Raw genomic sequence first — 14,443 nt, 5'->3', positions numbered from 1 at the left:
GAAACTAGGGTCGCCATTATTATTACCAGGAACTCTGAGAAGAATATATACCAACATGCATTAAAATTTGTGAGAATATTTTATGGAAATATTTACATCTTCTGAATTGACTTCTCTTGGTCTTATTACATTTTTTCTTAATGGAAGAAGGGAAATCTGAATCTAAATAGTGATAGCATGTCAGTGGTAGTCAGTAGTAACTGTGGTTTAAGGGTTATGGCATATATGCTTTCCTTATTAGAAAAAACAGTGTTAATAGTCTTGAACAGAAGCCTGGCTAAGTTTCCATTAAAAAAATTTAATATTGGAAACAAACTACCTGTAGGTTGTTTTTTTTCCCCCCTGCTTCTCTGAATTTATTAGCTGTCTTCTTTTAACTATAGTGATAATTCTTTTTCCTCTTTTTTGAGAAATGAGTATCATTGTATAAGTAGGCTGGGGAAAAAAATGGTAATGTCCTGTTAACTTGAAGTAATTACTTGACACACATAATAAAATAGCTTTAGGAAAATAAAATTTCATAGAGCTCTTAAGTTGATTGAAAATACAGCTTGTTTTATCATTTTTAAATTCATTCATGCTGCAAACTCGACAAAAGAACACATTTTTTCAGTTATATAAGTTATTGCCTTTTTCTAATGTTGTTTGGAATTTGGTTTAGAGATAGTTCAATTTTGTATACTACCTACCTTAACATGGAACTGGAACTTTTATTTGTATTTGTAAATATTTATGTACATTTATTAATCTTAAAATACCATAAAAGTTTGCCATGATATATTACTACTTACCTTATACTTTGGTCAACCTTTTGGTAATTTTTTTTAGTGAATCCTTAAGAAATTAACCTTTACAGATGGAGTTCACATACTAAAAAAACAAAGCAAAACTAAAACAAGCACATGCAAAACTTAAATCTCACACTCCATATAACATTTAACGTGAGGCTAGTGTTTTAAGGGAGTTATAATTTTAAAAGTACATTTTGTTGATAATAGTCAATATGTACTAATATGATAACTTATAAAAGACTCCTAGAGTTTTATAACTCTTTAAAAACAGTCATTGACACATTTAATAAAAATTAGCAAATGTTCTCTACTATGTTGGGGATTCAGTATTTCCTAAAGAATTTGCTATGAGTTGTTCCTGTCTCAGATAATTAAATGGAGATTGTTTTGGTAGCAAATGAACTTTAGGCCCAAGAGAATATTTTTCTTTTGATTTTAATAATCTACATGAATCTTTTCTGTTTATAAGGTTAAAAATGGCAAGAGACTGTAAGAGACTTCTAAGGAATCTTTTAAAAATAAGAGATTTATAGAGTACGATTATTAAAAATTGGCTAAAATGAGTATAACTTATTTTTATTGATTTGTTGGTAACTCTTAGTATGTCAAAAGCTAATAATCGTGAACATTGTACACTGATTCCATTGACCAGTTTTATGGAGGAAGGGTGGAGTAGAGGTGATTGGGTCTGGAGGCCGTTTGTAGATAAAATCACTGAAGGAAATATTTTACTTTTCTTCTGTCTCTGAAATCCATGCCCATTGCAAACTATTGAACCTGTCCCCAGGACCAGAATGGCATGTGTATTTTTCTTTATTTTAAAGATTTGATTATTTATTTGACAGAGAAAGACACAGCGAGAGAGAGGGAACATAAGCAGGGGGAGTGAGAGAGGGAGAAGCAGGCTTCCTGCAGAGCAGGAAGCCTGATGCGGGGCTCAATCCCAGGACCCTGAGATCCTTACCTGAGCCGAAGGCAGATGCTTAACGACTGAGCCACCCAGGTGCCCTGGCATGTGTATTTTGAAAAGGCTTCTCAAATGATCTGAGGACTGCTGCTTTGAATACTTCTAGATCTTTAATGTTTAGATTAAAATCAATTAGACATTTATTTTTAGTTTTAGAAATTTAATGTTAGAATTTAGGATATAGGTTAATGTTTATTTACATTTATATTTGTGCTTGAATTTGTCCATGCTTCAGAGTTATATAATAAAGGCAATTTTCAAGATGTCAAGCAGGTTCTAAGTAGGACCTATATTATTAGAGCCAGATAACAATACAGAATGAGGAAAAAGTATCAGTTTTGTGAGTCCATAGATTTGGGATTTTATTACTAGTCCTACCACTAATTAACCAAATGACTGTAAACCCTTCAACATCCTTTTCTATGAGAAGATATTTAATTGGCTTGATTAATTGACTAGAATTCTAGCCAGAAAATAAATGTGCCAATAAGTAAAATGCAGAATTTATCAAAATACTGACTTGATTTCTAATATTGAACAAATACAGTTAACTGTGTTAACAGGAATATTTTAACAATTTTTGATTACTACTGACAAATAGATAAAACTTAAATTCAGAATAATGGGAAGAAAAAAGAATTTCATTTAAATAAGTCAGAGAAAGACAAATACCATATGATTTCACTCATATGTGGAATTTAAGAAACAAATGAGCGTGGGGGGTGGGGAAGAGAGAGGCAAACCAAGAAACAGACTCTTAACTATTGAGAACAAACTGATGGTCACCAGAGGGGAGGGGGTAGGGGTAGGGGTGAAATAAGCAATGGGGATTAAGGAGGGCATTTGTGATGAGTACTGGGTGTTGTATGTAAGTGATGAATCACTAAATCCTACTCATGAAACTAATATTACACTGTATGTTAACTAACTGGAATTTAAATAAAAACCTTAAAAGAAGAAAAAAATAATAATAAATTTAAATTCTGATGCAAAAGGAACCAGAATATTAAGTTAAAATACTTTGCATAAGAAACCAGGATGAATTATATGAACGGATGTTTTAGTAACTGTTGATAACACGTTTTTATCATCAGTAACCAAAATTGGAGATTCTTACTTAAGTTGTTAAAAACACTTCTGATAAATATTTCCCCCAGAATATATGAATTGTAGTAGTTAGCTAATTGGATTTAGTCAAATTGATTTTCAGGGACTTGATCTTCCCTTAATGGATGTCTCTGGGTATTATTGCCTCAGAACTCTGAGAAAAATTGAAAACTATTGAACATTACAAATTTTCAAAGTTTTCTTCTAGGACCTAAATTGCAAGTTTTTTGGTATAATTGGAGGTGGTGTTGTCATGAAGCTTTACTATAAACTTACTTAATTTTTTATGTTTTTGTTTGTTTTGTTTTTGTTTGCTACAGAATGTTTATTTGCTAACTAGCCAAGTAAGTATATGTCTTAAGCATATGTATCTTTTTTTGTTTGTTTTTCATTTCAAGGAAACAGACCATATACTTTTAACTAAATAAAATAGTTTAGGGAGATGCTTGGTTTACAGAATTCAGGTTCTAAGTTGAAAAGTTATTGATACATATCTCTTTAATAGAAGTTTGTTCTTGATATTTATAGGAAAACTACTTCGGGGAAGATGACATGTATATGGATTTTGAAGAGGTTATTTCAAGTCCTGTTCTGTCACTGTCAACATCATCTAGCTCTGGGTGGACTGCTCTTGGAATGGAAAATGACAAAAAGGAAAATGAAAGTTCAGCCAAGTCAATTCATCCACTTACCTTACGTCCTTGGGATATTACTGTACTTGTTAATTTGTACAAAGTTCATGGGCGCCTTCCTGTTGTAAGTGTTTACGTATCTAAATAGCTTGGAGTATATTATGAAATTCACCCAACTTAGAAAACTGTAGGTGTTTGTACACACATGCACACACTAATAAAAAAAAATCAGATTTGAAAACTTTAAAATCTATCCTTTTACCTTTATAAAGCTAGTTTATTATTTTCTTCTTAATGTGATTACTTGATCATGGATAATTTTCTGCTTTTCTTCTTTCATTTGAGTTCCTTCTTGCTGTTCTGTATAACTTTAGAACTTTTTGTCATGATGTTGAGTTGCTGGGTTTATAGTTAGCCTGATGGATACTCTAGGATTTACATTTTCTTATCCTTTATCCAACTCTAGATCATTTGGGGCCCTTATGGTGCACCTACTACAAAATCAAGATTCCGTTTGATCCTGAAGGTTGAATTGTTTTTAGGGGCTCAGATCCAGCATAGAATCCTGGTTCAGTCTAAGGTTGACCAATGGACCATTTGGGTTGACTTGGAATGAGATTATATTGCCCAGAGAACCCAGGGTCCTTGGAGTGAGGCCAGATAGGGAGGGTGAGGCCCTAGAGCATTGTGCTGTTTACTGGCTCCATATCATGCACCTAGGATTGCAGAGCAGAGGAGTCATCCCTGGTGCTTAGTGAACCTAATGTTCTTACTTGGGTACAGAATAGTTAATTTTGTCAGTAAGCACTATTTCTCCTTTTTAAGAATCAAAATCTCTTAATTATATAAATGTAATTTTGGGGATGCATGGGTGGCTCAGTCATTGAGCCTCTGCCTTCGGCCCAGGTCATAATCCCGGGGTCCTGGGATCAGGCCCTGCTTCCGGCTCCCTCCTCGGCAGGAAGCCTGCTTCTCCCTCTCCTACTCCCCCTGCTTGTGTTCCCGCTCTCACTGTCTCTTTCTCTGTCAAGTAAATAAATAAAATCTTTAAAAAAAAATTAATGTAATTTTTATTTTCATGTACCTCTTTGGTCTTATTTTCTCTATATCGTGATTATGGTATTTTGTTTGACTTTAGCATGGAACCACTGATGGCCCTGAGTGCCCTACGGCATTTTTGGAAAGACTGTGTTTTGAAATGAAAAAAGGATTTCGGGAGACCATGCTGCAACTTGTCCTGTCACCCCTAAATGTGTTTGTCAGTGATAACTATCAGGTAATGTGAAAGTGAGTTATGGTAGAGACTTAGAGATGTATTATTATTGTTTATGGGGTTGAAACTGTGTGTTAGCTTCTGTGCATAGAATATATAGCTCTTTAAATTAGAGGCTTTTAATTTAACCATATTAAGAAGTTTTGTATATTTATGTGAGTTTTTCAAGAATCTCAGTTTTCTTTTTCTTTTTTTTCTGCTGTTCCCTATTTATGTGATCCCATATAATTATATTCTATATCTATTGTTTTTAGAAATGGAAAGAAATACTTTAAAACTTTTTCATTTGTTTATGGAAGGGAAAATGTATAAAATTTTGGCGGATTCTATTGAAAATTACAACCTCAATATTCATATTAACCAGTACTCTAAATCTTCAAAACATCCATATCCACATGGATGATGCTTTTCACCAAATGTACTTACAAGACACTTTATTAATCCCATCAAGATATCCCCAGGGCTCTTTTGAAAGGGAACCAATGATATTCAGCAAATGGGAATAATTTACATTCTTGGGTAATCACTTTGTTACTATTATTTTTTATTGCCAAATGGCTTTACTTTTCATTTAACACTACTTTAGGGCTCTTCTCTACTTTTAGTCAAGTTGTGAGCTTTGGAAAAATAAATGGATTTTAATATAAAGCAAGGTAAAATTATAAATGGGTGGTGAATCTGATACCCCAAAATCACAACAGATGATAACTTACTATGGACTCTATATAGTAACTGATCATTTTATATAAAATAGCTTACCCCCCTTTGCAACTCTTTTGCCATAACTGACCATATTTTTCTACATAGAATTTAAGTTTTCCATATGTGTATATATTCAACACAGCTGACCTCATAGTAGCTGAAACTTAACACCTAATATATGCTTATTTTTGCCACTGAATGTGTTTCCTTTATCAGACTTTTGACGTAGTTGGCATACCTCATTTTATTGCATGTTGCTTTAGTGCACTTTGCAGATATTGCATTTGTTACAAATTGAAGATTTGTGACAGCTCTGCATCAAGCAAGGTTCTCAAAGCCATTTTTCCAGCAGCATTTGCACACTTTATGTCTCTGTCACATTTGGTAATTCTCACAGTATTTTAAATTTTTTCATTATTCTAATGTTATGGTGATTTGTGTTCACTGATCTTGATGTTACTATTTGTAATTGTTTTGGGGTGCCACAAACTGTGCCCATATAAGATGGCAAACTTAAGTAATAAACATTGCACATGTTCTGACTGCTTCACCAACCGTCTGTTCCCCTGTCTCTCCCCCTCTTCTTGGGCCTCCCTATTCTCTAAAACAAAAGGTATTGAAATTAGGCCAGCTAATGACCCTGCAGTGGCCTCTAAGTGTTCAAGTGAAAGGCAGAACTGTATGTTTCTCACTTTAAATCAGAAGGTAGAAATGATTAAGCTTAGTGAGGAAGGCATGTCAAAACCCAAGCTAAGCTGAAAACTAGGCCTCTTGCACCAAACAATTAGCCAAGTTGTGAATGCAAAGGAAAAGTCCTTCAAGGAAATCAGAAGTGCTACTCCAATAAATACACCAATGATAAGAAAGGAAAACAGCCTATGGCTAATACAGAGAAAGTTTCAGTGATCTGGATAGAAGATCAAATCAGCCATGCATTCCTTAAGCCAAAGTCTAATCCAAAGCAAGGCCCTCTCTTCAATTCTGTGAAGGCTGAGAGAGGTGAGGAAGCTACAGAAGATAAGTTGGAAGCTAGCAGAAGTGGGTTCATAGGTTAAAGAAAGAAGCCATCTCCATAACACCAAAGTGCAAGGTGAAGCAGCAAGTTATCCAGGAGTTCTAGCCAAGTTAATTAATGAAGGGTGGCTACACTAAACAACAGATTTTCAAAGTAGATGAAATAACCTTCTAGTTGAAGATGCCGTCTAGGACTTTCATAGCTAGAGAGGAGAAGTCAGTGCCTGGTTTCAAAACTTCAAAGGACAAAATGACTTTCTACTTATAGGCTAACACCGCTGGTGACTTTAAGTTGAAGCCAATGCTTGAAAATTTTAGGGCCCTTAAGAATTTTGCTAAATCTACTCTGCCTGTGCTCTATCAGTGGAGCAACAAAGCCTGGATGACAGTGCATCTCTTTACAACAATGTTTACTGAATATTTTAAGCTCACTTTTGAGACCTGCTCAGAAAAAGAGAGTCCTTTCAAAATATGACTGCTAATTAACAATGCACCTAGTCACCCAATAGCGCTGATGGAGATGTACCCTGAGATTAATGTTGTTTTCATGCCTGATTAACACAAGATCCATTTTGGAGCCCATGGATCAAAGAGTCATTTTGACTTTCAAGTCTTATTATTTAAGAAATACGTGTTATGAGACTATAGCTGCCATAGATAGTGATTCCTCTGGTGAATCTGGGCAAATTTGAAACCTTTGGTACAGGTGAGTTCTCCAGGATTTGGCTGCTTATTCCTGATAGCATTTGTCTTAATGCAGGGCCTCAAGGTTAAGGACCTGAGGTGATGGATGGATTATTGTGTCTGACTTATGAACCATCCTCCTTTAATTTATGAGCATCTTATGATGTATGTTAGTTGCCTAGGGCTGTCATAGTAAAGTACCTCACACTGAGTTGCTTAAAATAAGAAAAATGTATTCTCTCACAGTTCTGGAGCCTAGAATTCTGAAATCAAAGTGTTGGCAGGGGCATGTTCTCTCTCTCTGAAGGCTGTAGGAGAGGGTCTCCTTGCCTCTTCTAAGCTTTTGGTGGTTGCTAGCAATCCTTGGCATTGCTTGTCTTGTAGATGCATATCTCTGCCTTTGTCTTCTCATGGCATTGTGTCTCGATGTGTCTCTGTGTCCCAGTTTTCCTCTTAAAAGGATACCAGTCATTAGATTAAGGCCCACCCTAATTCAGTGTAACCTCATTTTAACTTGATTACTTCTGCTAAAACCCTTTTTTTTCGAATATAGTAAGGTCACAATCACAGGTGCCTGGGCTTAGGACTTGAATGTCTTTTTAGGGGACACAGTTCAGCCCACAATATCATGCAACCCCACAATAAAATCTAGAATATGATCTTTGTTGGTGTACTAGATACGCTCTATCTTTAGGACAAGCCAAGATCTATATGTATTTTTGAGCTCAAAAAATATCAATCAGAAGTATCTTATACTGAGAATTATCGAATCTTTGTGCCGGAAGTGATCTTTATTCACCATCCTCCCCAGCTTCTTCAGATAAAAAAATAGAAGGAAACTAATGCCTGGAGAAATTTTGGTGATTTTATATATTGTCACACAGCTTAGATGAAAATAAAATAAAAAATGTATCAAAAGAGCTGCTAGAGCTATTATTATAGTCATAATTAGAAATTTCCTTTTAAGAATTCCTTATGAATTTGATTTGGGTCATATCCTTAATTTTTTTTTAAGAATACATTTCCTAAAATGTGTTGAAACAAAGAATGCTAACACTGTTCCTTGTGCAGATGGCCTGCATACACATGCTAAAAGACTGCTGTAATAAAATTAGTTTGGGAAATACCTGTGAACTGTCTCAATGTATATTAGTATATTGAATTCTCTGAAAAGACTTGCTGTGAAGAAATACACAGCATTATCTTCCTTTTGTGGTCACTGTTAGGTGCAGTGGGATAAATGGTGGACAAGACAGAAATAGTCTTTACCCTAGTAAACCTGGTGGAGAAGAGAAATATTGAGGAAATAATAAATAATGGTCTTGAGACAAGAACATGATAAAACTTGCCTTTTTAGATCTCTGTGGTTGTTTTGTAGAGTATGGAGGTGGGAGATGTAAAAGTGAATGCTGGGAGGCTCTGCAAACATATTAGCAAGAGGTCATGTTATTGGGACCATGATGATAGCAGTGAAGATAGAAGAAAGTCAATGCATTTCTGAGAGATTGGGAGGTAGATTCCACAAAAATTGGTGACTGTTGGGTAAGGCATTGCCAAACCTATTTGATTCTGTATTACTAATCATATCCTTTGGAACTAGGTAGTGTTCCATGGAATACCCTATTTTAGGACATATCTTTTAGCTTTGTGAGTAAGTCCAGAACTTTTCTCTTTGAAGTATTTGCTGCTTTTTAGTAGTAAGTATGTAATTTCTGTAAGATAAATCTATCCTTTTTATATTTATGTAGTTCTCAAAATCTATATGAAAGATGGCTTTCTTCCCTTGTTCTTCATTTTATGGTCTTAATGGTCTTTGTTCTCCCCTGTTATTTTTTTCTTTTTAGTATTTAATCTCATTATTCCTGTCTTCCCACCTAAGATTGGTCTCTTACATTCCTTGTCAGTCAGAGGACTAATTTCTTTTTATTCATTGAGCCATTCATTTCTATCAGAGAGGTCTCATTCTTTCTAGGACTTTGCTGTCTTGCTTTGCAGTTGGACTCTTATGGATATTGTCACTAAAGAAGCTTAACTGAGACTCTATGGTACAAGGTTGTGTTAGGGTCTTATGGATCCTTGAGTCTTATTTTCTAGATAGCATGTTTTTACTGTTAGTCTCTGGAGAAAAAAAAAAACTAGAAATAATAATGCCGATTTTCTTGTACTTCTTATAGTCTTCTTATTGTTTTCAGCAGCGACCTCCTGTGGATGAAGTACTCAGGGAGGGTCACATCAATTTGTCAGGTCTCCAGCTGAGAGCACATGCTATGTTCTCAGCAGAAGGTCTTCCTTTGGGAAGTGATTCCTTAGAATATGCATGGTTAATTGATGTGCAGGCTGGAAGTCTTACAGCTAAGGTCACAGCACCACAGGTAGGATTCTCTGACTTATTTTCTTTTTCCTTTGCTTACCCACTTTGCCAAGAGTAAGTTGTATGCCTGTTTGAATGTTCGTTGCATTTTCACTAATGGTGTTCTGATAGCCAGACAACTCTGCTTTTTGGATGAGAGTCATTCTTGCCATTCAGAGTTTTCTTAGCAATAGATGAGTCAGAGACAAGTTTCACGTTTCTGAGCCACATAAAATTGAAGGGTGTAATGTTTTATAGTTCTGCATAACACTTTCAAGATCAAGACTTTGGGGAAAACTCAGTATGAGAACCGGTCTGGAAATTTTATATATTATTAAAATCATATTAGTTGTTTCTCCACTGTTGAAAAATTCTCTTTTTCCCAGTATATGGAATAATTTTTTTAAGAATGTTGCTTTCTTATATATTTCTTAAGTAGGATTTGAAAATATTGTTTATGGTGTTCAGGATTAGGTAGTTCGGTTCTTGTCATGTCTCAAAGCAAGATAACATCATTTGTATCTGCTGTTAATGATGTGGATTTAAAAAATAAAAAGAAATTTGCTGGTAAGTAAACCTGGTCTAGAGTGCTAGTTGTGATCCTTCTAGATAAAATCCCCCTCCTCCTCTTGTCCCCTTTAATCTTTAGAAGACTCAGAAGTCATAAGGATCATTTAGTTCTAGAAATGGACCATTGAAATTTCGCCAAATAGCCATATTAGTGTAACATTTCACCTGTTGATCCATATATTTATGATAATATGCATACTTATCTTGGCATTTTAAAAAAACTGGAATATGGTCTTGAAAGTGTGAAATGTACATACTCAATTTTAATAAAAATTACAGAATGTGTATGAAACATAGGTAGGAAATACAAGAAGGTGGATTAAGACTCTAGATACCTTGCATATCTACAAGAAATTTTTAGAAGGCAGTAAAAACTAAGATTCTATAAATAAGAAAGTGGAATGGAAAAGGGATAGTTTATATTAAAAGTAGATAAAATATATAACAAAATGTATAAAAATGGAAAGAAATATTCAGTGCTTACTGGCCTGATGACTATCCTCTCTTTATTATCCACCATCTCTTTTCTCTAATGTACAAGTAAAGACTGAAATACATATAAAAAAGTTTGTTCCTTAACAAACATAGAATAAAGCCATGCTGATTGTGCAAGACTGGACACAATTTCTTTAATCTACCAATTGCTAGTATCTATGTTTATAGTTGCCCTTATTAGAAGATGAAACATTTCTCTTTCTTCACTAGAATCTTGACATCACTGTTTCTAGTGTTTCATGAATCCATAGGTGCTTTTAATGTTTATTCCATTCTTTATATGTTTTAAAAGTGAAATTCATGTTTTCTGATAGTTTAAATTTGTACTTGTTAAAGGGAATAATATGTATACCCATATTTTAGTGTGTTTATTGTTAACAACTCCAACTATAAAATGAAAGGTTTTTTTGTAAACTGAAGATTTGATGAAGAGTTGATATATACTTAAAGTTTCTATTTGCATAAACAAAACTGCTATAATCTTCAAAATATCTGATTTTCCAAAATTGTAGCTCACTATAATAATTAGATAATAATTTCACATCCAAGCTTTGTTTATTATTAGGTAGAGAATTTTAGGTGCTTTTCTGTGCAGAGGATTCCGATTAGTTACGTAAGAAGGAAGATATAACCTTGAAGGAAAGTACTTACTTTGTAAGTTGCTGAAGTTGAATTTTTCAGCTGTCATGCATTTTTTGTCATTCACAAATGAGAAGTAACATAAGCTTATAAATGATGTCAGGGTAGAAAAATCATGATTCTGGCTAACAAGTGGATTATGTAGCAGCAGATATAAAATAGCATTTGGGTTCTTTCAAACTATTAATATTCTTGATAAGCTTTTGAACTCTGAACACATGTTTAGAATGCTAACACTGTTGTCAACCTGTCCCTGCTTATTTGTAGCTAGCTTGTCTCTTGGAGTGGGGACAGACATTTGTTTTTCATGTGGTATGTCGGGAGTATGAACTGGAAAGACCTAAATCAGTAATAATATGTCAGCATGGATTTGACCGTCGGTTCTGTGAATCCAAGGTATGTTAACAAATATGTTAGCAGTATTATAAACATCTATGGATTTTTTAAAATGAAAGATTGAGATATCAGTTTTAAATCAAATACACAGCCATGAAGTAAACATTATAGTTCAGTTTTCTCAATTAATAAAATTATTTTGCAGATTTGCAGCCAGTTGTTATTTAGTTGCAAGTATCTAACATATGAGGTAATTATTAAAACATAAATTCACAGATAAATGGAGATATTATAAAGATTATATCTTACCTCTTACATTTTTACTGTTAACTCTCATGTTTTCTTGTGTTATTACATTCTTTTGGATATCACTATGTATTTATGTAGAAGATTTAGAAACTGAAGCAAGAGGAAGGTTAAATTCCTTACATGACATTGTTTATAGACTTCCCTGGAACATACCTCTTCTTTTGTAATGTGGTTAGTAATGTTGGCATTTGCCAAGAAAAGATGGCAGTTTAAAAAAATTTTTTTTATCCTGAATCTGTAACGTAGAGATAACCATTGTAAACAGTTTCATTTTCCTTTCTAATTTCTTCCCTATATGTGTTTATCCTTTTGTTCTTTTGTTATACATAACTATGTTTATTTACTGTTATATTAGTGTGAATTGAAAACAAATCATCCTGCTTTTAATTTTATGTCCAAAATATCTATAACCTCTGCTTCTTTACCAGCAATAAAGGAAACCGCTATAATTGGTGATAAAATTATTTTTTTCTTGTTATAAACACATTGCCAGGATCTAGGGAATCCTTAGTTATATGTCAACCAAGTATTCCTTATGGATAAACCACACATACTTGTAGGTGTCTCCTTTTTTTTAACGATTCAAAGCTTTTATGTTGCATTAAAATTTTTAAAAATCGAACATTTTTTATCACCTTAGAAAATTACTTTGTGTCCCTTTGCAGTCAGCCATTCATTATTCCGTGCAACCATTGATGTGCCTTTGTCATTTTAGATCAGGGTTTTTTAGGTCTATTTTGTGTGGGGGAAATCAGACATACCTTGTTTGATTGTGCTTTGCAGGTACTGTGGTTTTTGTTGGTTTGTTTGTTTTTTAACAAGTTGAAGGTTTGTGGCAACTGTGCCGCAAGCAAATCTATCAGCCATTTTTCCAAGAGCATTTGCCCACTTTATGTCTCTATGTCACATTTTGGTAATTCTTGCAATATTTCAAACTTTGTCATTATTATTATTTGTTACAGTGATCTATGAATAGTGATTATGACTGGCTGAAAGCTCAGATGATGGTTAGCATTTTTTATCAATAAAAACATGTACATTTTTCCTAGACATAGGCTGTTGCACAGACTATAGTATAAAGTGTAAACATAACTTTTATATGCACTGAGAAACCAAAAAATTCATTTTTTAATCTTTAATAGTATTTATTTATTTTTAATTTTTATTTTAATTCCAATATAGTTAACATATAGTATTATGTTAATTTCAGATATACAATGTAGCGATTCAAAAATTCCATATATTACTCAGTGCTTATCAAGTGTACTCTTAATCCCTTTTACCTATTTCACCCATCCCCCAGCCCACTTACCTCTGGTAACCATCTGTTTGCTCTCTATTGTTAAGGGTCTATTTTTTTATTTGTCTCCCTCTCTTTTTTCCCCTTTGTCCATTTGTTTCTTAAATTCCACATATGAGTGAAATCATATGGTATTTGTCTTTCTTTGGCTTATTTCGCTTAGCATTAGACTCTAGACCCATCCATGTTGTCACAGATGGCAAGATTTCATTCTTTTTTATGACTAATATTCCAGTGTGTGTGTGTGTGTGTGTGTGTGTGTGTGTACACACCACATCTTTATCCATTCATCTATCCGTGGACACTTGGGCTGTTTTCATAATTTGGCTATTGTAAATAATGCTGCAGTAAACATAGAGGTACACATATCCTTATGAATTAGCATTTTCATATTCTTTGGGCAAATACCCAATAGTGCAATTACTGGATCATAGGGTAGTTCTATTTTTAATTTTTTTCAGCAATCTCCATACTGTCTTCTGCAGTGGCTACACCAGTTTGCCTTCCCATCAGCAGTACACAAGGGTTCCTTTTTTTCCACATCCTTGCCAACACTTCTTATTTCTTGTGTTTTTGATTTTAGCCACAAAAAATTCATTTGACTTGCTTTATTGTGATATTTGCTTTATTGCGGTGGTCTGGAATGGAACCCGCAATATCTCCAAGGTATGCCTTACTATTATAGAACACTGAGTATAATGCAAGACACCTATGTTCTACTCTGGCTCTGCCACTAATGAACATTTGCATGCTATTGAGTAAGTAATTTGCTCCAGGGCTGCCATTTCCCCAAGAAGTTCATCAGAGTAGGTGAAGTGTATGTTTTCTTCCAACCTAACCATGACCAAATCTCTTTCGGGAATAAAATAATATTAAATTTGTGTCGATTGTCCTTAGATATCATAATAAAATTTACAGGTGATATATCTGTAAAAACAAGTGTGTGTGTTTGTGTAGTATACTCATAAGAAAATCTTACAACTTTAAACTCCTGTACAGTTCTTATAATCCTGTGACACTGTTTACTTATCATTTTACTTTGTTCTTTGTGAATTTCAATAAGTTGTACATTCTGTCAACTTAGACTTGCTTTTTTCCTCTTTTGAATGAAAATGGTACATACTTATGATTAGTTTCTAATTAGTAAGACTTTAATTACTGATAATTTCATTTATCATAAAAAATGAGATCTAATTGACTAATTTTTTTAAATATACATATAACCAAAATTTTATTTAAATAAAAAGATGTAAGTGTCAAAATGGTGAATTGAT

General features: G+C 33.8%; 1 protein-coding gene across 9 annotated transcripts in view; it reads left to right on the top strand.

Moving 5' to 3' along the window:
• Nucleotides 1-14,443, top strand: part of BLTP1 (bridge-like lipid transfer protein family member 1) — a 203,535-nt gene that overhangs the window by 64,530 nt on the left and 124,562 nt on the right. For 8 of the 9 annotated variants that reach the window (XM_028102339.2, XM_028102340.2, XM_028102344.2 and 5 more), the window contains exons 21-24: nt 3,394-3,621; nt 4,636-4,773; nt 9,363-9,542; nt 11,492-11,620. In XM_028102339.2, the coding sequence (XP_027958140.1) occupies nt 3,394-3,621; nt 4,636-4,773; nt 9,363-9,542; nt 11,492-11,620 (675 nt within the window). The remainder of the gene's footprint in view (nt 1-3,393; nt 3,622-4,635; nt 4,774-9,362; nt 9,543-11,491; nt 11,621-14,443) is intronic. The other variant, XM_088021053.1, reaches the window with a different exon arrangement.

Source organism: Eumetopias jubatus, unplaced genomic scaffold (assembly GCF_037043125.1).
Source record: "Eumetopias jubatus isolate StellerSeaLion01/CBP00866 unplaced genomic scaffold, mEumJub1_p1.0 scaffold_2, whole genome shotgun sequence".
Classification (NCBI taxonomy): domain Eukaryota; kingdom Metazoa; phylum Chordata; class Mammalia; order Carnivora; family Otariidae; genus Eumetopias; species Eumetopias jubatus.
This window is presented reverse-complemented; position numbering and strand designations above follow the sequence as displayed.